The 25,361-nt window shown below is 44.3% G+C and overlaps 1 protein-coding gene across 1 annotated transcript in view; it reads right to left on the bottom strand.

Annotated features, from left to right (window-relative positions):
* Nucleotides 1-25,361, bottom strand: part of LOC138286527 (protein spinster homolog 3-like) — a 389,154-nt gene that overhangs the window by 343,810 nt on the left and 19,983 nt on the right. The window contains exons 2-3 of the mRNA XM_069226888.1: nt 22,398-22,463; nt 8,387-8,523 (exon numbers count right to left, since the gene is read on the bottom strand). Coding sequence (XP_069082989.1) covers nt 8,387-8,523; nt 22,398-22,463 — 203 coding nt within the window. The remainder of the gene's footprint in view (nt 1-8,386; nt 8,524-22,397; nt 22,464-25,361) is intronic.

Raw genomic sequence — 25,361 nt, 5'->3', positions numbered from 1 at the left:
AATGCAGAAAATGATGGACAATGTAGCAAATGCAGCAAATCCATAATCATGCGGAAAATGCTATAGCCGGTAAATCACATAATTCCAGTGCCCCATGTCTTAATTCAGGCCTGAGGGCATGAATGCTGTCCAGACAGTCTCACAACATATATTCAGAAAACCATCTACCATTCATTGCCAGTCTGTGACCCATGATGTACATTACTGTTATTGTAACTGCTATATCTACCAACTCCTAAAATGGGATTCCGACACCCTTACCAAATCTGTGTGTAAGGGGCACGTTGTAGGTGTCCCTTCCAAATAAGGATTCGTCATGCAAAGTCTCAATAATTTGCAACTATAATCTAATAGGAAAATATTGAAAAGTTAGCGACTCCTTGATTGAAGTCCTGTTTCAATTAAGGAAGCAGGCAGCAACAAAAGAAATTATACTTTACTTAAAAGCTATCAAAGACAGGGTGGTCTGCTGACTCGAGTATGCCACCATCGATGTGAGTGAGTCTCAAAGTATTCCCTACCCCATGAAAGTTCACGAGGTAGTTCAGATTACAATCCTCTCCAATTTGTATTTTACGAACCAAGCTATCAGTTAATTTACTGATTCTTGTGACCAGATCTTTGTATATCCGTCCCTAAATTATTTTCTCTGGACAGTCTTTTTTCTGCTTTCAGTTTGACCGAGGACCAACTAACTTTCTCCCGTTACCTTGCGTGAAGCAACAGCCATGCTGGAGGTTGAATGGACGAATAACATAGGCCGACAGCAGGGGACCCTCATTTTCGGATCTAGCAAGGAAATTGTTTAGCGTGATTTCGCGAACCCCAGTGAGCAGGAGTTTGCACTTACTCTGGTAGCCACTGCACCCCAATCTATTGTTTTTGGAGAAGGCGCCTTGTGGTTTCTTTCCTGCTACAAAGACAACTGTCTTTGCTTGGCGGTTTGCGTTTGCCTGGGATTGTTGCATTATGTCCCTCGTGCTGTGAGCACGCGCCTAAATTAACGGATGGGCCTCCTCTTACCTCAGAGGATGCCGTTAATGGGGCCTCTGGGAGAGGAAGCGCACTTCCTTTCTGTCTGCGCCCCGCACAGAAACGAGTTCCTCATTGTGGGTTGTTTCTCCCAGTCACTGCTTCGGTTACAATTCCTCTCTTTGTGATGAAGTTTCACAAGCCAGGACCGGAGGCCCAGGGGTGGTGCAGGGGCACATCGCACTCCAAGCAAAATAGCATTTTGCTGCTGAAGAGCTACTAGTCTAATATGGAGTTCTGGCCTTGGTTACTCACACTCTACGATGCTGTCTTCTGAAACCTCAAATTAATTCATTTTAGGCCTGTTGTTCGGTGTTTCTCCCTCTCTCCCTTCCACCTTCAGGCAGCCTTCTTCACCCATTGGTCAGACGTTGTTCCATTCACATTTTTCTTTTCTCACTACAACATACAGCACAGGTCCGCCTAAAACAGCCATTGGCTAACTTCACTGTGAGGGACGCATTCTGTTCTGTTACACAAAAAGTTCCCTTCAGTGTCAGGGATTAAATTACTACGGCCAAGTGTACTTGGTGAAGCCAAACATTAATTTTTGCTTTTAGTCAATGTTTATTTTATATATTGACAAGCACACAGTAGCTCTTAAAAAATAAACATTTACCCCAACCATGACAAAACAAAATAAACATTCACAACGTGAGGGCAAGTAGTCAATGGAAAACCTTTCGGTTTTGCCAATGCTTGTTTTTAATTATATTTCTTTATAATGCCATTGTATCATAACACCTTGAAGTAGACAAAAGGAGGGAATGTGAAGCTATCTAAACAGTTTAGTAGACAAATTAATAATATCTACGGTTAATTCCAGTCGACATATTACAAATGGTTACAGTTGTAGCATATACATGTTCGAAATTTGAACCTTATGCATCCAGTAGGAAAAACGAGGGAAGTTCTTCTGGGTGAAAAAATACAAAGAAGAATAAACTGACCAAATGATAAAAATTCAGATCAAGTTACAAGATTCAACTGGAATCCTCTTCCTAGTAATTCATTATGGGACTAAAAACACAAATAATATCCATTGGATCCAATATAAACCATTAGCCATTAGCAATTTCTAAAACTGGAATTTCCACCAGAAATCAAATTACTTTTTCTGCAGATTTCTAAGAAATCACTGGAAAGAACACTTCTCGGATTGTCGATTTGTGTTTACAAATCTTACCAAACTCTTTAAGTAAAAATGATTCTTTGATAAGATGAAAAAAAAATATTTCGCTGAACGGGTAGTAGATTTTTTGGGGTCTATGATAAATTAATTCATCTTTGCTCTCTTTCCCTTCTGTTCTCCAGTTTAACACAGTAGTTATAAGTGAGAGTAGGACATTTTGGTAACTGGACCATGTGCTGCTTTGCCAGCTACAGCACTCTATCGATGGCACATGACTTATGTTATTTTATTAATCTGTCTAATATGGTCATTGATCAAGATAGAAATATGTGCAACACTCAGTAGCAAACAAATTAATGTGGCAACAAAACACTCATTCATCAGAATATTTCTAAAATATAGATGGAAAAAAAAACTTGTTAGTGGAAGTGGGCCGGTTTTGAGTTCACTCAGTACAATGTTAGTAAACATTTAGGGCGATATGTACTAAAGCTTTTTCCCATAGACACAGAATGGGTAAAATCCTTTCATACATCTGGCCCTTAGTGTTGAAATGGATGTTGCTGCAGTTTCTAGTCAGTAGTCCTCTGTGCTGGGCATATTTCTCAACAAGTACCTTTGGCGAGGCAGATACGTTTCCCTATTCTATGCTGATTCTAAATGGGGTTTATGTGAAAAGGCACATTATGTCATGTCTTTAACATAGGGATGAAACATCCCCAAAGACTCTTCCTACCTTTACATGGGCCACTTGGCTAAACTTCTCCAATTACTCCCACAACAAGATTGGTCCTCCCTGGGAGTGTGCCATCTTGTACTTATACTTCTCTTGCGTGTAGGGCTCTTGGTGGGTGTTTCACCAAAAGAGCTATCGTTTTTCAGGAAAGACTTAGCAGCTGTATTTCACATCAGTCTGGGTGGAGCTCTGGGCTGGGTAATTACAATCACTGCCCGAGATTGGTGCCTGGTAGAACTGTTTCAGTCAATAGCCTTTGTGGAAATAACCTCTGTGACAACTGTAGTAAAATCCAAATAATTCGATTTTCACTATTTAGAAAATAGGCTTTCTAATTTGTTTCCAGTCCAAGTTATATGACTGTGCTTTTCAACATAAAGCAGGTTTTGTCACTGGCAAAGCTAACTTCGGTGCAGTAAGCAATATTCGATTCTTATTTCTTCAGAAACCTACTTTGCATGTTTCACTTTGACCATTAAGTAAGCTTGCCTTGCGGAATTCGAGGGACACTTTACCAGCCACATACATGCCAAGAGTTCTACTCTGACATGTAATTGCTGCAGCTTGGCCTGCGGTGCTATAGAACTATAAGGCATGTTTCCTGGTTTCTTACGCCTCTCATCTGGACAGCACAAGGGCACTCTGCACCTCAACAAGGACATTTGCCCCTTATGACACTTTTACAGGTTTTGCACATTTCTACAGTGGATTTAATTGAACATCAAATATGCTAATTAGAGTTTGCCAATTCATTGTCTTGTTAATGAGTAAAGCACATGTATTTGGTGGTGTTTAACAGCCTCCATTGCCCTCCAAATATGCCAGCAATTCAGTCAAATATAATGGGAGAATCACACAGAGAGATGTACTTTGCTACACAGTGCTTCCCAGTAACCCGGAGACTTTTGTTCGGGAGGCGGTATTGCAACAGCACACTTAGGGGCATATTTACAAGGAACTGACGCATCAGCTCCAATATGCCAGTTTCCTTGCGTCGTCCTGCGTCCCCCTAATGATACCAAGGTAGCTCTGTATTTACAATAGAGCACACCATGGCGCATGTTATGACAATAGCGCCAAAACTTTTGACGCTATTGTGGCACTTTGCTGGACTGGCGCCCAAAATGTTGGCACTAGTCCAGGAAAGCACAGGTAGGCCCCATAGTCTATTGCATTAGCGTCACTTTAGTGCCTGCCCTGAGCAGGTGGTAAAAAATGACGCTAGAATGGCACAGTGACATCTTGTAAATTTCAATGCGCCATTTTTTTGGGCCCCGCTGCGGGGGAACGCCCCCCTTGCATACATTATACCTAGCGCAGGTATAATGAGGCACAAGGGGTCACAAAGTGGTGCTATGCTTTCATTGCACCACTTTGTAAATATGGCGCGGGGGGGGACTGGTTACAGCCGCCGTAGCATCAAAAAATGACGCTAAGGCGGAACTAGGGGCTTGTAAATATGCCCCTTACTGTTTTCTGTTTCCCAGTTGCTTTCTATGGAGTACTTCCTGTCCCAGGCTATGGAAATATTTCTCTCTGGACTCTTGTCTGCTGATGTCTTTTTTACATTTATTATTGCACCAGATACCAGGCTGGGTTGGCGGACATGGTTGGTTTTATTTCTGTAGGTCAAGAACTGAACACCGAGAAGGTTTGTTGAGTTTACTCCTTGATTGCCAAAGGAAAGGGAGACACCTCCCAGTTCCCACAAAGCACAACCTCTTCTAAACTCTTGCAAAGTTTGGAACGCTCTTGTCACATATGCTACAGCATAAAGCATCAGGCTTATCCAGGGACCACTGAACGGAACAGCAGAATAACAATGGGACATGAATTGAAGAAGCATCTTTCGAAGAGTGCTTACCAGAAGGATATTTTTTTCCGCTGGATGGTAAATTAAAGACAACCGCAAAACATCTGAGAATTGCACATTTCTTGAAGCACGTACTGACGATGGTTTCAGTTGGGATGAAAGAAAGACAGAGTGCATTTTCTGAGTACGAGGCAACTTTAACCAAGAGGTCAAATAATTTATCTGATGAATTATATCAAATGGGTTAAACTTTGTATTCGAAAATTAACTGGCAGAGTATGAACAGGAAGAAAACAAGAAGGCCACTGTTTCTCTACAGATGTAAAAGAAGAATGTCCCTGTCATCTATCAGCATATTCATTGCTCCTGACCTTTGAAATATGCAAGTGTTCTGAAACAAGGTGCCATTGCCTCTGTAACTGATTCAAATGATCCACAGGTGATTGTTTTGTTTTCTCATTTGACTGATTGTTCTACTCCCAATGCCTTATAAGGAGTTGTACAAAATTGAGCAAGATTTGGTTTCTCAGCATCAGAAATGATAGTATGAGGTAATCCATTAAGAAAAAAACAGTCAAAAACTTTGGGCAATTCCTTCAACTGTTAGTATTTTGGACAAAGGAGAAAATTGAGCCTTCTTTGGAAAAAGTGTTATTGCGTGATATCCTTCTGGAGGTACAAGATGGTAGAAATCATATGCAGAGGTTCAGGTGCCACTGACAATGGCTGTAAATATCCAAGAGGGATAGAATATAATGATTTATATTGGACACAAATAGGACAGGCAAAACATATTCTTGAAAACCAGAATGAACAGTTAGTCATCAAAAAAATCATAACACTAAATTAAAAAGAGTCTTAACTCTTTGACAGGATCTCATAAGTAGGACTCAGTATAATGAAGGAGTAGAGCATGCGTCAAAAAACTTTTTGAACCAGGAATTTACGTGGCAGTGAAATCATAATGTCTAAAGAAAAATGCCCACATATCTTGACAACTATTCCCGCACTGAAGGTTGCGCAAACACTGAAATTTCGGATGATAAGATTGCATTTCAACTGGATCTCTCATGCGCCTCTGAAGATGTCTCTATTCTGCACAAGTCATCTTCATGGCCAAATGTTCGTTTTCAAGAAGTGAGTAGTTCCATTGAGAGTCTAACAAAACATGGGATAAATAAAAGACAGAAATTTCCTGAAGCTAAGACGTTGGAATATCCCTGGGGATCTTCCATTTCTTATACAGTCCTTGCATACGGCAAACTGACCACAGGTGGAACTGGACACTTTGGCACGGTTATCTGGTAGAATCAGTATAACGAATGGCCTTTCCCACACATGTAAACCCAAATTTGTGTTACTGTTAGGAATGGCCCAGCTCTGAAACCTGAAATCTGAATTTGAGTGTTAAATTGTATTTTGATGATTTACTGATTTCATCATCTGCTTTGAATTCTAATAATAATGCATATTGTATTGTTGTTGATCTAAATTATTCTTTTGGAGTGTCTAACAATATTGACGTTTAGTAGGTTAAATCTTTTCACATGTTTCGGTCAGCCTATGGTTTTCATGTAAGTTTATAGCTTAGTTTTGCACACCATATATGTGACATTGATTTTGGGATTGTATTAAAGCTTTAAAACTTTATTCGGTTTGGAGTTTGATTTAGTGTGTACATTGATTATGGTGTTTAGAATTGTTAGTGGAATAATTTCATTGATTTATGATTGAATGATTCTACCTACTACACTCTTTGCCAAGTCCAAAGATTCAGTAGACCTCCACAGGTGAGACAAGTGATAGTGTCTCACCCACGCATTGGTGGTTGTTGAACCCGGAACGGGAGAGTAGAAACTCCTTTCTGGGACCCCAGGCAGCTCACCCACAATAGTTCTAAAAACGTATGCTAATAGTACAATGGTTCAAGGTATACTCCAAGAATGTAAACTCACTTCTTGGTATAGTATGGCAGGCCCTGCCTCTAAAGTTTCCTTAATAGTTTGCCCTCTTTTGAAGAGGCATAATAAGTTTCAAAATTATGCTGGCAGAAGATTCTCGTAAGTGAAATGAAATGGCCCTTAGGTCCTATTGAAAGGGTCAATGAGATTAAAACGATGCAAAGTACTATTGATACAATAGGTACACAGGTTCCATTTCCTAATAAATTCACCTTGAGAGAAGCTTCCTTTATTGCCTCCCGTGCATTGGATATGGAATATCTTCTTTCCAAACCAACTATAATGTTGAAAGTTAAGACTCTTGGCCAGGCAGAAGTTTTCACCTACCTGACAAGTTCTTCCAAATCTCAAAATATACTTGGCTGTACTTAAAATGCGCCTTAGCTGTAATCCAACTTCACGATTGCGAGGCCTCCACCATGAGTATGGAGACCCTTTGTGAATCAGGGCCCGAGACCTTGGCTGATGGGATACTCCTTCAAAACATGGTGTCCACCGCAGGCTACAATGCCCTTCTACATTGGTGGGCAGTACATCCCCCACGTTTGAGATACTGTAACCTGGTCACCAAATGCTAACAAAGACCCCTAGTCTTCTATGCAATATTCTGAGGCCAAATTCTGATGCCCAGCAATCTATGAGCATGGTAATGATTCAATAATTTGAGGAGCATTTTTCTACTGCACATTATTCTGAGGGCAATCCTTGCATAGCACTGTACTTACGTAGAACAATATTTGTACTGTATAAACAGTTTTTTTTAAATGGCAGTATTTTTTTAGGTGCTATCATTCTTGTAGTGTTTGTTACCACTAAAAACATTTTTTAAGCCCATAATTTTTCCTCAAATCACATCTGTGATGGGCAGAACTTTATCTGTGGCTTCATGTGACATAGCTTCACTTCTCCATAAACATTTTCTATAGTGCATGTAGGGTCCCAATTGGGCAGAACGCATAACTGATGGGCATTTAAAGTTATTTTAAGCTCCAGGCGACTACTCTATTTGGGCACTTAAACATTGTGATCAATTACATGAGTTTGCAACACCCCTATCAGGTCTCTCTTTAATACAAGTTATCTTTTTTTGAGAGAAGCAATTGAGACCTTGCGATTTCCTCAGTAAGACTGTTAGGCTACCATCCCATGATTGTCGCTGGTGATTTATTAGCACCCGTACATTTTTACAATATTTTTCTCACATACATAGGAATAGATATATGCTCCTAAATGTACCACTCAAACACATGTTACAGACATTTCTCAGGGAGATAGCCCACACTCCGAAAGGGAAGCAACTAGCTCATTTGCTACACTCATTCTTTCAGCGGTACAGGTAGTTCTCAAAATCCCTATTAGAGCGCCCTGCCATCAATGGATAGCACCCCCTCTCTTACAATAGTCCCACCTCCACAGCCTACCACCAAGACAGCAAGACAACAAACCAGCATAAAAGTGCACGAGGATGGGTGTGGCCTAAGCTTTTCTATAGGTAGACTGTTCTTTTAGTAAATCAGATCTTTAGATTGTAAATGGCCTCATAAAAGGTTAAAAGGCAATGTAAATTTCGTCACTTGACAAGCAAGCCTGATATCTAACTCACTCAGCCAAAGCTAAAGTAACTTTTCAGTGGCACTGCCTTTTCAAGGAAATTTGATTTTCTCTCATGCATAAGAATAGTTGGCAAAGGTATTAGACAGAACATGACATACTGACTCTGTGATGAACGAACTTCCCAGCGTCACACCAGACCACAGAAGTATCCCAGCAGCCATGATCGTTTTCCGACTGTAGCGGTCTCCAAGGTAACCGAAGAGAGGTGCGGCCACCAAGAAGCAGCAGACGAAGACTGTAAAGATATACACAGAAGAAAGACCTATAGTTTAGACTTATAGCTTAGTAAAAAATATGAAGTCAACCTTTGCTGTGTTTTGTGCACAATGTCACAAAAAATTGTACGTATTTTTATAGTTTATGCAAGAACAACTGTTTATATCTGAGAGTTACCTTGTGTCTTCACAGTATTAATGGCTATCCCATTATTTGTACAATGAATAGAGTATTTTAAAATCATCAAAAGTGAAAACATAACGTCATGCTCTCATTCACATGTCATGCTGTAATAAGTGCTTTAACTCTCAAATTCACATTTAAGATAGCAAGCCCTTCCATCTTTAACCTTATTCAGGATTTTGCTCAGAAGTGACAATGCTAGACATGTGCATGAATGCTTCAATCACTGTAGGAAAGTGGGATATTAGTAGGTGGGGGTATTCACCCTCGGCTAGTAATATTGCCACAGCCACTAATAGGTCTAGTCAAGTCCCAGTAAATTAATCTTTGCTCAACCTTGGTAGCTTGACAAATGAGCAGTCAGGGTTAACGTAGGAGACTGCCATGTGTCAAGCAGTTAATGCCATCAGAACAGTAAATAAGTAAAAGACACAGCACAATACAAATCCAGAATCAATTTATAAAAATAGGAAACCTTTAAAATGACACCAAAATGACAAAAATCCAATGTAGGGAACTAGAGATATGAATTTCTAAAGATTAAGGTAAAAATAGCTCACACAGGCACAAAGGTCCAACTGAGGGTATCTGTTCATGCTGGACCAGGACAAAGTCACAAGTTCAGGCCGATTGCGATGGAATGCAGGCCAGGCACAGGACCAAGGGCCATATGTACTAAAGCATTTTCCCATAGACACAGAATGGGTAAAATTCTTTGGTACATCTGGCCCCTTATTAGCCCCACTGAGTATTGTACCTTATGTCTTTGGTGCCTGGTCTGAGGGGGCTGGCTTTGCAAGGCTTCAGGTCATTAAGCGTTGGCCCCGAAGAATATGAGTGCTGAGATTCCTTGGGGTCCTGAATTAGGTTGTGTCGCACTACGTCAGTTTCGATGAAGCTGGGCGCCAAGGTTTTGCAAGAATTCAAGTCAACTTGCGTTGATTCCAAGGAGCTGCTAGGTCTTGTGTCATGCTGTGTCAGTTCTGGTAAAGCTGTGAGCTGTTTCTTGGTTCCTTTGGGGAGATAAGTGTTCTCTAGCAATGGCCAAGGGCTCAGAGGGTCTGGGTTGCCACTTGGACTCTAGGACCCAGTATCCCACAATGCACTTGCATCGTTCAGGATAAGTCCAATTATAAGTGGCCAACTGGGGTGTCCTCTCTTTGGCTTTGCAGGTTGCTTCTTCAGCTCCTTTGTACCTGTGCTGGTCAGGAAAGTCCTTTCAGAGTGGAGCAGTAGTGTAACACTGCAGCCCACAGCCCCCGTGGATCCAGTGGGCCCCCTCAGCATAGAACCGTGGCCTGAGAGCTCCCGACTGAGTCCAAGGGGGGGCTTCATGTACTTTGCAAGAGGGCCACCTCAAGTTTCATTGCACCACTGTGTGGAGCTTTGTGAGTGCAGCAGGTGCAGTCTTCCAGAGTGCAGTCCTCTCTTTGGTGCAGTCCAAAGTTACAGCAGGGCAGTCCTTCTCTTAATCTTTTGAAGTGCACACACTATTTCACAGCCATTTTCACTGCACTTAAGTAACTTATAAGTCACCTATATGTCAAACCTTCATTTACTGAAGGCTAGGTGCAAAGTTATTACGTGTGAGGGAACCTTTGCTCTAGCAAAGGTGGCCCCACGCTGCCCAGGACCAATTCCCCGGACTTGGTAAGTGTGGGGCTACCATTACACGCGTGCACTACATATAGGTCATTACCTATAAGTAGCTTAAAAATGGTAACTCCGAATATGGCCATGTAAGGTGTCTAAGATCCTGGAATTGTCCCCCCATTCCAAATCTGGTATTTGGGGGCCAATCCCATGCATCCTGGGGGCTCTACCATGGACCCCTAGTACTGCCAAACCAGCTCTCTGAGGCTTGCACTGCAGCTACAGCTGCTGCCACCTCACAAACAGGGGTCTGCCCTCCTGGGGTCTGAGCAGCTCAGTCCCAGGAAGGCAGAACAAAGCATTTCCTTTGGGAGGAGGGTGTTACACCCTCTCCCTTTGGAAAAAGGTGTTACAGGGTTGGGAGGGGTGGCCTCCCAGAGCCTCTGGAAATGCTTTGAAGGGCACAGATGGTGCCCTCCTTGCATAAGCCAGTCTACACCATTTCAGGGTGGGCGCCCTGGTGGGCGTGAAACTGGACAAAGGAAAGGAGAGTGACCACTCCCCTGTCCATCACCGCCCCAGGGGTGGAGCCCAGAGCTTCTCCAGTGTGTCCCTGGCATTAGCCATCTTGTTGTCCACACTCTGGAGACCTCTGAGTGGCCAGTGCCAGCAGGTGACGTCAGAGACCCCTCCTAATAGGTGCATACCTGGTTAGGTAGCCAATCCCCCTCTCAGGGCTATTTAGGGTCTCTCCTGTGGGTTCCTCTTCAGATTCAGCTTGCAAGTTTCCACCAGGAATCCTCTGCAACTCCTGCTTCATCCTCTGACCGTCGGATCAACCTCAGACTGTTCCAGGAACCGCTGTAACTGCAACAAAGTATCCAGGAAGGCTAATGTGACCATGCAACATCAGCTCCAGCCAGCAACTGCAACAGTTTCCAAGGTGTGCACACTCTGGGAACTCCCTGTCTTCACTCTGCACCAGAAGGACCAAAGAAATCTCCTGTGGAGTGACAGAGTCACTTCCCTGCTCCAGCAGGCACCTTCTAAGACGACGACCAGTTCTCTGGGACTCCTCTCCTGATAACGAGCATGCTACCTGGAACACAGGTGGTGGACCCATTCGGCCCAGACTGTCCTAAGGTCCAGCTGTCCAAATTTGGAGGAGGTAAGAGCTTGCCTTCCCGGTTTGCGACGGTACCCCTATGCACTGCGTCATCTCTAGCCCCTGAGGCCTCTGTGCACTATTTGCAAGAATCCTTCATGCACAGCGTGGCCCAGGTCCCCAGCACTCTATCCTTCAATGCTCAACTCACTGAATTGTTCTCCGGCAGCGTGGGGCCTTCTTTTGTAGTGCTGCAGCAACCGTAATTTACACCTTCTTTGTCCCCATGTCCTGGGACTCCCTTGGGTGCTGCCTGGTAATCTGTGGGTTCCCTCCAGTGTTGGGAGCCCCCTCTGCCTCCCCAGTCCAAGTTGAGGTCCCCAGGTCCCTCCTGGGTGCAGGCAGTGCCATTTTGATGCAAACTGCGACATTGCTTGAACCAAGGCTTGTTGAACGAATCCAGCGCTGCAACTCACCTGTATCCAACATCTTGACGTGGGACATCCTTTGAATCATGCAGGAACCTGCAGCCATCTTTTTTGGTGCTCTTCTGCAGACTTCTTCCAACCGGAGAGTCCTCTTTTGCACCATCTTCTAGGTTGGCAGGTGCTCCTGTCCTTCCTGGAATCTTCTGCAACCTCTGGACTTGGTCTCCTCTCTTTACAGATCTTCAGCTCCAGGAATCGACCATTTGTTGCTTGCAGTCTTGCTTGGTTCTTGCAATAACTTTTTTCACGACTTAAGTGTGTCCTGAGGAAACTTGCAGTACTTTACTCCTACTTTCCTGGACTCTGGGTTGTGGTAGTTACTCACCTTTGTGGTTTTCTTACACACCCAGTGCCCCTCTAAACACTACACTTGCCTAGGAGGGAATTTGTGATTCGCATTCCACTTTCTTAGTATATGGTTTGTGTTGCCCCTAGACCTATTTCTTCCTTTAGCATTCTATGGTATTTTCCTCTGTTTGCACTATTCTGTGACTATTTACTTACCTGATTTTGGTCTCTAGTGCAGTGGTTTCCAACCTGTGGTCTGGGGACCTGGGGGTCCGCGAAGCTTCTTCAGGGGGTCCGTGACTTGTTAGAGAATTAAATAATATTAACAGAATAGGTCTCCAGCTTACAGTAATGACTCAGTGGGGGGTCCCCGTATTCCAATAATGACTCAGTGGGGGTCCTCGGGTTCCAATAGTGGTAAAGTGGGGGTCCACAGAACTCAAAAGGTTGGGAACCACTGCTCTAGTGTATATATTGTGTATAATCCTTACCTCCAGAAGGAGTATTGCCTCTAAGATATTTTTGGCCTTGTGTCTCTAAAATCAAGTACCTTTATTTTTGGTAACACTGAGTATTGTCTTTTATTGTGCATAAGTACTGTGTAACTATAGTGGTATTGCAAAGGCTTTGCATGTCTCCTAGTTCAGCCTAAGCTGCTCTGCTACTGCTACCTCTAACAGCCTAAGCTGCTAGAACACTGACTACATTTCACTAATAAGGGATAACTGGACCTGGTATAAGGTGTAAGAACCTAGGGTACCCACTACAAACCAGGCCAGCCTCCTACATATACCAATCAGCGTATGCCTTTAGAGGATAGAGCACTGACCCTGGGCCTGGTTAGCAGAGCCCACAACACTTTCTGAACCAGTAACCACCAGCATCAGTGCAAAAATGGGGATTGATCAGGGCAAAAAGGATGAATTTCCTGCAGTCACCATTTACAAACTCTGAGTGCTGTAGTTTATTTGGTTGGTTTTACAGAAGGCCACAGCTGATGTGGGTAGTGTATAACTTTGCTGAGTGGCTCTTTTGGACTGCAATCTTTATTTTTCACTTCAGTAGGAAAATATGATTCCTTGTGGAGAAATCTCTTCCCCACATCCATATCGGTAGCAGTAGTAGAAAAGTATTTTTTTAGATTCACATATCACTTGCAGTAAATGTAAATACATTTAAAAACAGCTAATTAAAAATATAATTTTGAGCTTAAGAACTGCCCCAGATTCGTGCAGAATTGCACAGTCACCATGTAAGATAGGTTAAAAAAGACTGTAGCATACAAACGAAGACACTTAATAAAAAGGTAATAACAACATTATGCTCTAGATTTCGAAACTCCATTGGACTATTTTCCAAATATTCCCATAAAGTAACCACAAGACCTATTGTGTTGCTGCCAACAAATTTCCAAGTGAACTGGCCAAATACGAGATTTGCTAAACTTAAGACACAGAAGACTTATGAAGCAGTGGCTACAGATAAAAAATATGTTTGATGGTCTACTTGGAATAACCACAGAGTCTATTTGTCAGGGCTCATTAGAAACTCGATCCGAGGCCACTTCAAATTGGAGAATGGGGGATTAAAGAGTCCTAAAATTCACAAAGTCTATGTATTTTGCTTTAGCAGCAAGACTAGAGACAATATTCTGGTGATAATGGACAATTTCATTATATCATTATATATATATATATATATATATATATATATATATATATATATATATATATATATATGTAACCTAGTGGCCGTCACCACTAGGTAGTCATCACGTTTCTACGCGTTTTTTTACTTGCCTATATCTTTGGCACCGCTTGACAAATCTTCACAAAACTTTCCCCAAAAAATTGCCAGATCCCTCAGCTGCTGCCTGGAAAGTTTCGGCATGATCCGTCCAGGGGGAGAGGAGGTGAGAAAAAAGGGGAGTCTCAAAACATGTTTTCCCCATTAATTTTTCCATAGGGATTTTGAACAGCGATAGCGCAAAAACTACTGGATGGAATTACACCAAATTTGGCAGGAAGGTAGGTCCTGGTCCAGAAAGCGTTTTTTTGTTTTGGTATAATTCTGTTCAGTAGTTTTTGAGAAATTAAAGGGAAAACACATTTTATATCTAGGGACCGGAAGGATTCGCGACCCCTAATGATCTCGTGCTGAGATCTGATTGGCTGATGACACTTCAACAACAGAAGCCGAGTCCAAAACTAAAAGTATAAAAAAATCAAAAGGGCCAGGGTACGAACACCCTGACCCCTTAGCCCCCCAGGTCTCAAAAGCATTTTTTTTAATTTTACAAGCGGAGACATGGCGAATCTGTGAATCTGCACATAACATTTTTTTTAAATGAAGCACGGACTCCCACGCTTCGTTGTCTAATGCCCCCGGGTGGGTCAAGTCCCGGGGTTTAAAAAAAAAAAAAAAAGCAGGGAGGGGCCCTGGCCACCTCCCACTGCCCCGGGGACCATCACTTCCCCGGGGCTAACTTTTTGGGGATGCGGCCCCCGTCTGTGGTATCCCTGCTGCCCTGGGGACTGCCACCTCCCCAGGACTTTATTGTAATATGCGGGAGGGGGCTTCCTGGCCTCCTCCTTCTGCCCTGGGATCCACCACCTCCCCAGGGCGATCGTGTAATTAATTTGGGGGGCCCTGTGGCCCCCCTTCACCCTAGGAACCATCACCCCCCCAGGGCAAATGTTTTTTTTTTTTCTTTTAAGAGGGGGTGGGTCCCTATGGGACCCCTGCGCCCCAGGATCCACCACCCCCTGGGGGTAAGATCTCATTGGGAGGGGGCCGCGTGCTCCCCCCTTGAGGAGCCTCTGATGGCCCTAGGGACTGCCACCCCCTAGGGCTGGCTCCTGCTATGTCCCGGGGTGCCCATCCCCGGGGCACAGCTGTTTGCTGTGGCTTGGCTGCAGCCAAGCCACAGCAAACACATTGGGTTTTGACAACAGGACCTTTAAAGCAGGTCCCGCTGTCAAAATCTGAAGTTTCATCTCTGTCCTCTACACGCATGCAGGGAACAGAGATGAAATGCTTCAGCAGCAGGGAGCTGCTGTCAAAGCAGCTCTGTGGTTGCTGAAGCATTGGCACTGCAAGGGAGATTCCCTCACAGTGCCAGGTAGCCCATAATGGCATTGTTTTGAAAAAAAATATATATTTTTTTTAAGTAGGGACCACAGGGGGAGCCCTTGAGGTCTCCCTCGCAGTCCCACATAGCCCATTTTAAATACAAATAAATAAGTAGGGACCGCGTGTGGGCCCTTGAGTGCTCCCCACGCGGTCCCTATTTTTTTTTTTATACAAATCCCAGAAAGGGCAAAAAAAAAAAGAAAACCCTCATAGCTCAGTGTGAAGGTCGCAGACTCGTTTCCATTTTTTTTTCAAATTAAAAAAATTGAACTTTTAAAAAATATATTAAATACAATTTTTTTGTTAAGTCAAACAAAAATATCTCATTCTAAGTATATGAGATATTAAAGCCTAAAAAATCTCTTTCTCACTTTCTTTCTCTCTTTCTGTCTCTCTTTCAATCAATTGCTCCCACATACACACCCACTTAGACACTTACGCACCCACTCACAGACCCGCGCACAGACTGATGCACCCACTAAAACACTGATGTACGCAATCTCACACCCAGACAGACAATCTGACAGCCACTCTCACGCCCAGATACACCCTCTCACACCTATTCACACACTCAGAGAATCTGCGGCTAACTCCTGCCACGGACGGCGAAAAGGCTGTGCGCAGCGTGGGTTTGGGTGGTTGGGGAATGTTGGCCGCAGGGTTGGTTGGAGCGTTGGCCGCAGGGTCTGGCTGCAGCTCAGGTCTTGCGGGCATCCTCCCCTGTGCATGGGTAAAGGACGTGCACAGTTGGGTGCCTATACCAGGCCCTATGGCCAACTGCCGCCATTTTTCAGTGAACATATATATATATATATATACTGTTCAGTTTGCTGCTACAAGCTAGAATATCTGTAGGGCATGATTTTTCAAAACGTCTAATCTAGCAATGGTTACCAAAAGGCTAATTTGCAATCCCTTCATTTCTCTAAATGAAATATGTGGGTTTGGCGATTGCATGCCTCAGCATCCTGGGCATGACATACTTCCTTACCTACAACCACTTTCAATGCATTCCCTTGTGCCTTTATGCACATAGATAGATCCAGAGTTAGTGATCCACTATGTATAACATTTATGTCAAACCTAACTCGGGCTGGATCAACCCCTTTGGCATAAACAGAATAACTTGAGCATTGATTGAACTGCTATCATGTCCATCATATTATTTGTGTATAGGCTACTGTCTCGTAAAACAATATTGAATACACCTTGCTTTTAATAGGTGTTAAAACCCTCTCCCGATGCCCCAGCCTTGCATAGATTAATAAAATATTTAAACCTATGATTAATAGTTTGCATCTATTTTTTTACATTAGTCATTTCTGATTTCCAGAGTAGACAACTATTTATAAACATTTTTAGGTGCAGATATTCCCTGGCCTATTGTATTGGACAGTTATTTGGAAACCAAGTAAAGTTTCAGTGTGTTCTGTGGGAAAAATAATTATTTTGCAGCTTGTTCTTCTGATTATGAATCTCCAACCAATTCGATTCTGGTCAGAGTAGGTAAAAGGTAAGACCAGGTCACTAGCATACCCAAAGCTTCTTATTGATACTTTATGTAATTTTAATACGTGGCTGCTATCAAACTTCCCTCTACCTATGGATAGGTCTTTATGTACAAACAGAACAGGAGTGAACCAAGAAAATATCTTGGCTTCATTACGTTACAGGTCAAATTCTTTGGGATAAATCTGCATTGTGCCCTGCTTTACCCAAGATTCAAATGTCTCTGTGCACTTACATTACCAAATTTAGAAGACCATTATCAATTCCTCATTATTTCTATTTCGCGCCCCCGCCATGCACAGTTTTTTCTTCAGTATTTTGACTGCTAATGTTTCATTGATATTTTTATGGCTGTTATAAAAGTTGTCATGAGTGCTATAATATCTGGGGTAATTAGCAGTGCATGACATGAGTTATAGTTACCTTAGGCGCTAGTTATAATTAATTGAAATTACCATGCCTATAACTGCTGAATTTCTATGGTTTTGTGCGAGTAAATTCAGAATCTAACTATAACATCCCTGTAACCTTTGTTTTTTAAAGTTAATTTCTATGGGTTTTTTTTAACTTAAAGTAATTTTAAATGCTACACGTTAATCCAACCACTGGGGTTGGCCGCATGGCCTGTCTCTCTGGGTGTGAGAATAGGTGTGAGAGGATGTTTCTGGGTGTGAGAGTGGGTGTGAGAGTGTCTGGGTGTGAGAGTGGGTGTGAGAGGGTCTATGTGGGTGTGAGAGCGTCTGGGTGTGAGACAAGGTGTGAGAGGGAGTCTGTGGGTGTGACAGTGTCTCTGTGAGTGGGTCTGTGAATGGGTACGTGAGTGACTGAGTGAGTCTGTGAGTGAAAGTGTGAGTCTGTGAGTGGATCTGTAAGTGGGTGCATGAGTCCCTGAGTGAATCTATGAGTGGGTATGTGAGTGTCTAAGTGGGTCTGTGAGTGGGTCTATGAGTGTCTGAGTAGGTCTGTGAGTGAGGGCATGAGTCTCTGAGTGTGTGAGTGAGTGTATGAGTTTCCGAGTGAGTCTGTGAGTGGGTGCATGAATGTCTGAGAGGGTCTGTGAGTGGGTGCATGAGTGTCTGAGTGGGTCTGTGAGTGAGTACGAGTCTCTGAGTGGGCGAATGAGTGTCTGAGAGAGTGTCTGAGTGTGTCTGTGTGAGTGTCCATGTGGGTGTGTGTAGGAGGCCGGCTCTCTATATAGTGTACAAAAATGATATGCACCATGCAGGGAGTCCAAGCAACCGCACCATGGTGTCCAGGGGTAAAAAGCAGACAACCTAATGCTCTGTTTTTGTGGTAGTGTGGGCGAGCGGTTAGGCTTATGTTGGAGATATGCTAAGCATTTGTTGTACTCACAGTATCATTAAACGTGGACACAAACTCAAAAGAATAACTTGAGACCAATTTACAAAAATACTTCAGATTTTTATGAAAATTTGAAGTTCAAGATTATCAAAATCGGGTAGGTACTTTTTAAGTTATGATTTTTCAATGTTTAGTAATTATGCATCATAGGAATCAATGGGAAAAATGTAAAAAATGCATATAAAATCAGGCAATGCTCTCACAGGTGCCACCTTCTATTTTTAGGTCGAGGTCGTCAACATGTCCTCTGGGCCAGCTGGAGAAGTTTGGACGGTTCCCGGTTTAAGCGAGAGGAGCGGCTGAAAGTCTTGTGGCTGGTGCAGAACGGAGAAGGGGAATTACACTGCACAGGTGGACTTAAGGGTAGTTCTGATGTGTCCTCTTGGAGTTTAGAGGTCTCAAGGGGTTAAGAACCTCTAGAGCACAGCTGGTTTTATGATTCAGGGGTGAGAGAGGCCGGGTGCAGTGCAGATAAGTCAGCCACGGGTCGTGGATCAAGGAGTCTTTGGAGCCAGGTGCAGGTCACTTTGAGGGTGGATTGCAGGTCAGCAGGGCCACTCTTGGGGTGTGATTCTTGGGTGTCCTGAAGTCTCTCGAGTGGTGTTTGCTTCTGGTCCTCGGAGAACGTGATGTTGGGGGTCCAGTACCACAGGCTATGGCATGTCTCAGCCACTGGAGGTCGCAGTGCCACCAAACTTGGGGCACTGGTAGGGTTTGTTTTCTGAGTCTGTTGGGTAGAATTTGAGTGGACTTTATTGTCTGGTTCATTGGTCAGCAGCCAGTGAACTGGACTTCACTGGTTTCTTGCCTGCAGGGTGCAGAAAGTGATGTCTTCACTCAGAGGGAGGTTCTTTGTGATTTTCAGAAGGCTGGAGGAACTCTGGGGTTTCTTAGAATCCATCCGATGTCCAGTCGACTGCTCAGCGGCGATTGTCAAGTCCTGGGAGCAGCAGGCAGGGTTTGTCGCCTTTTTCTTCTTGCAGCAGGACTTTTGTTCTTGAGCCCTGGGTGTTCTTTGTCGCTGGTCTTCTTGTGTCCGTCAAATCTGATCTGCAGATCTAGGAATGCTCACTAAATACTGCATTTAGGGAGTGTTAAGGGAAGTACCTGGTAGTGGCCAATGGGCCACCTACCGTACGGTGGCTGCACCCACTGTGACCACCTCCTGTGGGAAGGGGTCACATCCCTAACCCTAATAGGCTATTTTCCTGCCATACAAGATGGAAGAAAATTAAATGGAGTGATCACCTCACCTGCCACATGTGGGGGTGGTGCAGGCTGAGGGGGGGCACTCCATCAACTCTGATTACAGTTTCCTGCTGGTTTTCATGCTCAAAGTGGGGCATAAACCAGAGATGGGATTTCAAAGGCGGTAAATCCTTTGAAGCTGACCACTGGGCCTGGGTGCCTGCACAAAATATCTACCCAAATGGAGTTCTTTCTGCTTCCTTGTGTAAATGCCCAGTACATATTCTACACTACAGCTGTGTAATGGAGTGAGGTAAGTCCATCTTTGCTTTGTGGAGATGTCCTCATATTCCTCAGTATCAAGAACGTGTCACCAAAATCGGTGACAAATGCACTGGGGGGCCCTTTGGTAAGCTGTCCATCATCCTGGCAAAATGGGTGAAGACTTTTACATACTATTGAGGTGGATAGTGCAGGGCCAAGCAGGCGCAGCTTCCAGGTGACATGCACATTTGCATACTCGTAGCAATTTAAAGGGAGAACCAGGGACTCTACTCTCACCAGGACAGGACAAGAAAGAGCCTACTCGTCACAGTCCGAGATTGTGCTCTAATAGATTAGTGATGCATTCACCTTCATGAAGGATTTCAGATTGTGATAGGGGAGGGAGGCCCTCCTTCCTGGGCCGATCTCGGCCCAGGGGACCACATCCCCTGGGCCCAGCCTTAAAATGTATTTTGTTTTAATGTGGGAGAGGGACCATGTGCCTCACCCCTCCCCATCCCCAGGCCAATTTTGGCCCCAGGGACCCCATCCCCCGGGGCCCAGCCGTGTCCCCGGGCACCCAGTCAGCAGCATTGGGGACAGTGCGGGTACCCTTTGTTCACAGCTGGCTCCCCGCCTCCTACGGGAGTCGGCTTTGCTGTCACGCACAGGGAGCTGCTAAACATGCATCTCACTGTGTGTGAGAGCAATCATTTCCTCTGTTTCCCTACCCACATCTCTGCAGCTAGGGAAACAGACAAAAACTCAGTTCCCAGCAAGCGAGAGCGGTTTGACAGCTCTAGCTTCCTGGGAGCAGAGTAAACACAGCTATGTCCTAGGGATGGGCACTCCGGGACATAGCAGGAGCCGGCCCGGGCAGTTGCAGTCCCCCATGGCCATTATTGGCCTGTGGTCCCCCTCCTTTTTCCACAGGCTGGCCCCACGGAGGGGGTGGTCCCCAGGGCCATTTATGGCCCAGGAGGTGGGCTGCGTGCCCCCCCTCCAATTTTCAAAACTTATTTTGGCTCCAGGGAGCTGGTGGTCCGTGAGGCCAACTCTTTACTTTCAAGTTAGCCCCGGGAGGTGGTGGTCCCCAGGGCCTGGGTGGGTCTGCAAGGCCCCCCATTACTTTAAAGTTAGCCCCGAGAAGGTGGTGGTCCCAGGGGCATGGGGGTCTGGGCAACACCCCCATTATAAATATTTAGCCCCAGGGAGGTGGTGGTCTACAGGGCTCAATGAGCCTCAGGAGGAGGGCCCCATGTGCCACCTTCCTTTTTTTAAACAATGCCCCCGGGTCTTGGCTCACCTGGGAGTTTTCTCCAAACAAGCACGGGAGCCCAGACTTTTTTTTTAAAAAAATTTTCACCCGGTCTGCCACGACTGTTGGTGAAAATGTTTTTAAGAAAATGCTTTTTTGCCCTGGCGAGGCACCAGAGCTAAGGGATCAGGGTGTCCCTACCCTGGCCCCTTTTCTTTTTTATCTATTTTTGAAGGACTTGGCTGAAGCTGAGTCCTAAGATGGCTACCAACACTTCCTTGTTGAGGTGATGGCAGCCAGTCAGATGTCAGCACTACATCAGGAGGGTTTGCGGAGCCTTCGAGTAACTATATATATATATATATATATATATATATATATATATATATATAGATAGAGAGAGAGAGAGAGAGGATGGGATAAGGGAAAATGCACCTACCCCAAAAAACAAATGAACTATACGATTATATAAACAACATCAAAACAAAATCTTATATAGGAATAAATAAATTAAGGAGATTTTGGGGACTATTCCCCCAAGTAAAAATAACATGAAACATGATTGATAGACAGAAAAATAGATATATAGATAGATAGATATGTGAATAGAAAGATAATAGAAACAAAAATACACATTACAAATTAAGTTAAATATGAAGACATTAAGGAACTGTCGAATTTTAAGAAAAGGTGTTTTGGTCAAAGTAATTTTGTGTCTGCCTCTCATTCTGCCTCCTCCAAAGGGCACACTTAAGGCGGGCACAAAGTTAGGGCATCCTTCCAGGGCAATTTTTGCTCATCCACCTGCCATGTTGCAAGACAAATGCATACCCTCATTGGCATATAGCTCATCCCCCTGTTCAAACAATGAACGCCCCACTTTTCAATGCGCATCTGCATTACAGAAGGAGCCACACAAATGTTTGCAGACACTTCTGCAATACCAAACTGCCCCAAAAGCACACAAATGGATGCAAGCACCCTCTGAGTTCCCAGACCATTTATTGTAATCTACCCACAAATGTTCGAGGGGTGAAATATTGTTTTGCCCACCACATAGTCAAAGTGGCAAATGCCTGGTCTTCCGCAGCATCTCCTTTGCATCTTGATTCACAGTGGTGGCATACCATTGGATGGTGCCAGTTACCTGTAAAGAAACTGAACACAATAAAATACACTTATCTGGAAACTTGAAAAATTATACACTCACTTTCTTCTAGTTCTTTATAGCACAGATTATTTCTTCGAGAATGGACTGAAAAAATGTTTTGTGTTTGCTTATTTGTCAGTTTTTTGGTAAGTAATATACGGGTTGATTTTTTTATTTGCTTTTAATCTCAGTTGTATCTAAAATGTGATTTGTTGATATTATGTATGTATTCAAGATGGTTCAAATAAAAATAGAATGCTTAGTGATTTTGCATGTTTAATATTATTTCTTCTACAGTAAAGTGTGGCCTTCCGCATGTAGGCAGACAGTAAGTCACATGAAGATGGCGCTCAGAAGCGAGATACTAAGTTACCTGTTTGAAGCAGTCCTGCGTTGCTGTCGCTGATGTCGAAGTACGCCGTGATTACCTGCAGCACTCCTGCAACAGCAAGTGGGAAGTATTGGCAGCAAATAATGACTTCTGTGAACTAGAGATGGACGAGCCAACAAATGAACATGGCGAGCTGAGCCAAATGTCTGGCTTGGCTCTTAGTGCATGAGCCGAGCCCTGAAAATGTTTGTCATGTAAATGATACAACAGACATCACAAAAATATGATAAAGTATCTTTAAAAAAAGTGTATTTCTTCAACATGTGGAAGTTTTGATGCTTATATGTCACACTGTAGTACAGCACTGAGATGTATTTATTAAAAGTGATCGTTTTTAAACTTTAACTTAGAACCGTTCCTGCCTCGCCCCCACTCTGGGGGCACTGCCATTAATTTAGGTGTTCTGGGTTTACTTTCTGTAAACCAGCTACCAGGGGCGGCTCCTCCATGAGGGCGGAGGCGCGTCACCACCCCCCAACCAGCAGCAACCGCTGCAAATCCTTTCACAAGGAAGGGATACTGAACTGGGTTTATTAATCCTACCTTGTGAAAGGAGTGGGCCACAGGGTGTGACGAGCAGAGGGGAGTGCTGTGTGGACTTCCCTCAGAGCGCATGTGTGTTTGGCCGGCCCGAGACTGCCGGCCAAACACACAAGCGCACAGGGCTCTCTCCAGCCCAGCAACACAGTTGCCGGGCTGGAGAGAGCCTGCACAGGCTCCTAGTCTGCCTGGAAGTGCCCAGGCTGGGCGCTCCCAGCCAATCCTGACGTTGCTTTAAGCCGCGCGGTTCTCCAGGCAGCGGTGGCCCAGGTACGTTTTTTTTTTTTTTTTATGTTTTAATATTCTCCCCCGCCCGCCGTCCCGCCCCGTCTAACACAGCGAGCCGCTACTGCTTTTAACTAAAATGTTAATACATTGATTTTACCGATTTGTGCATGAGGGTATAGGGAGAATGGCATGCCGAAGCCACATGAAAGCGCGGCTCATCATGGGCTTGAAAGTTCCACCGACACCGGGAGCTGAGGGAGAGCAAGGTTTCAGACTCAAGCCGGGCTGGAGCTTTCAGTGGCTTGCCCATCTCCACTGTGTCCTTAATAGCTTTCCTGATTTCATAAAACAAGATCACTCTAGAAAGAGAGTCATCAATGAACATGACAGCACTGGAGATTGAGCACTCTTGCACGACTCTAGACCGTGGCTTTAGTATAAATGCCCGGGTCATTGCTTGTCATTACCAAACACCAAGACTGCTTAGTCTTGATTCCATCTCATGCCTCTTTATTCCACACCCTGTATTTCCTGCTTTTATCTCATTCTTACAAGTTCTTCTCATGTCTGTTTTCGACTTTTGTCACTCTTTACCTATATTTCTCTCCCTCCTTTCTGCTCCTTTTTCAGCCTTTAAATTGCTCTGGGTTGAATTCTGATGTTGAAAAAGAAGTACCAGTGCTCAAAAATGAACTTTGCTGTCCACTAGCGGCAACCAGAGGCACAAATTAAGCACTACAGGAAACTCATCTAACAGTGGATAAACTAAAGCTCCTGTCATTATATAATTGGATACAAGAAGCAAACCACTCAATGACCAGAGCACAGAGGAGTCGTTAGAATCCTTTTAACAAGCATTGGTAAAGCAAACATTCCTGCCTGGATGTATGACAGAACCATGCATGCCGGAACAACACATGCCCTAACGCGATTGGAACTAGAACCGCATCAGTCCCTCACATACCTTTACCATGCATGCCTTTACAACGTGTTTCACTGTAAAAGCATGCCTGGTAAAGGCGTATGTGGAAACAGCACTGTGGTTCTGGCATAAAAAAAAAACCAACCACTATGAGTCCCCAAACTACCCCCAGCCCCACCCCTAATAGCTAAACTACCCCAGCCCCCCACCCACCCTAAGCCCTAAAAATAAAAAAACACCCGACCCTCGCACCTCCACCCCTTAACACTAAACTACCCTGACACCCCCACCCACTCTGAGGCCCCAAACTATCCCCATCTGTAGAACCTAAACTACCCCAAACCCCCCCACCCTGCCCCTAAAAACTAAACTACCCCGACACCCCCCACCTGCCCTGAGGCCCAAAACTACCCCTAATAGCTAGAGTACCCCGTCCCTACCACCTTAAGCCTAAAAAAAAAAAAAAAAGACCTGACCCCCCCACTCCTGCCCTTAAACACTAAACTACCCAACACCCCCACCCGCCCTGAGCCCTAAAACCTTCCTCTCACCCCTAATAATTAAACTACCCTAAACCCCCTACCCACCCTAAGCCCTAAAAAAAAAAACTACCCTGACCCCGCCCTAAAAACGAAACTACCCTGACCCCCCCCACTCGCCCTGAGCCCTAAAAACAACCCCCACTCCTAATAGCTAAACTACCCTGAGCCCTCACCCACCCTAAGCCCTAAAAAATAAAACTACCCGACCCCCTTCCCTCCCCTAAAAAATGAACTACTCAGCCCCACCCCTAAAAACTACCCCCAACACTGCCCAAGCCCCACTTCCCTCACCACGTCTTCTCCTGCTCTCTGCCTTTTTCTGTGCCTTACCCTCGCATATTCGTGGTTTGGCACATGTGTGGTTAAGGCACAGAAAAAGGCAGTTGTTGTTCCGGCAAGCGTGGTTACCCTTGTGTGGTAAACGTCTGCATTGTTTACAATGTGTGGTTAAGCACGTTTCCCTTCCTTCCTTGCCTGCAATACAGACAATAGGCACATCTGGAATAATTATTTATTGCTTGCTAACACATAAAGCAGGAACTTTCTGTAGCCACTTGAATGTCAACATGAGATTTTAGTATGTCAGTGTAAACATTCGCGAAATACAGTGGCTCTGGATCTGAAGCACGGAACTCATTAGTCTGCCCACAAGAAGCTAAAGGTGCCATATGTTAAAACTTGAGTAGTTGGAGGTGTATAGTATAAAGCAGGTTC

Source organism: Pleurodeles waltl, chromosome 3_2, assembly GCF_031143425.1.
Source record: "Pleurodeles waltl isolate 20211129_DDA chromosome 3_2, aPleWal1.hap1.20221129, whole genome shotgun sequence".
Lineage (NCBI taxonomy): Eukaryota > Metazoa > Chordata > Amphibia > Caudata > Salamandridae > Pleurodeles > Pleurodeles waltl.
This window is presented reverse-complemented; position numbering and strand designations above follow the sequence as displayed.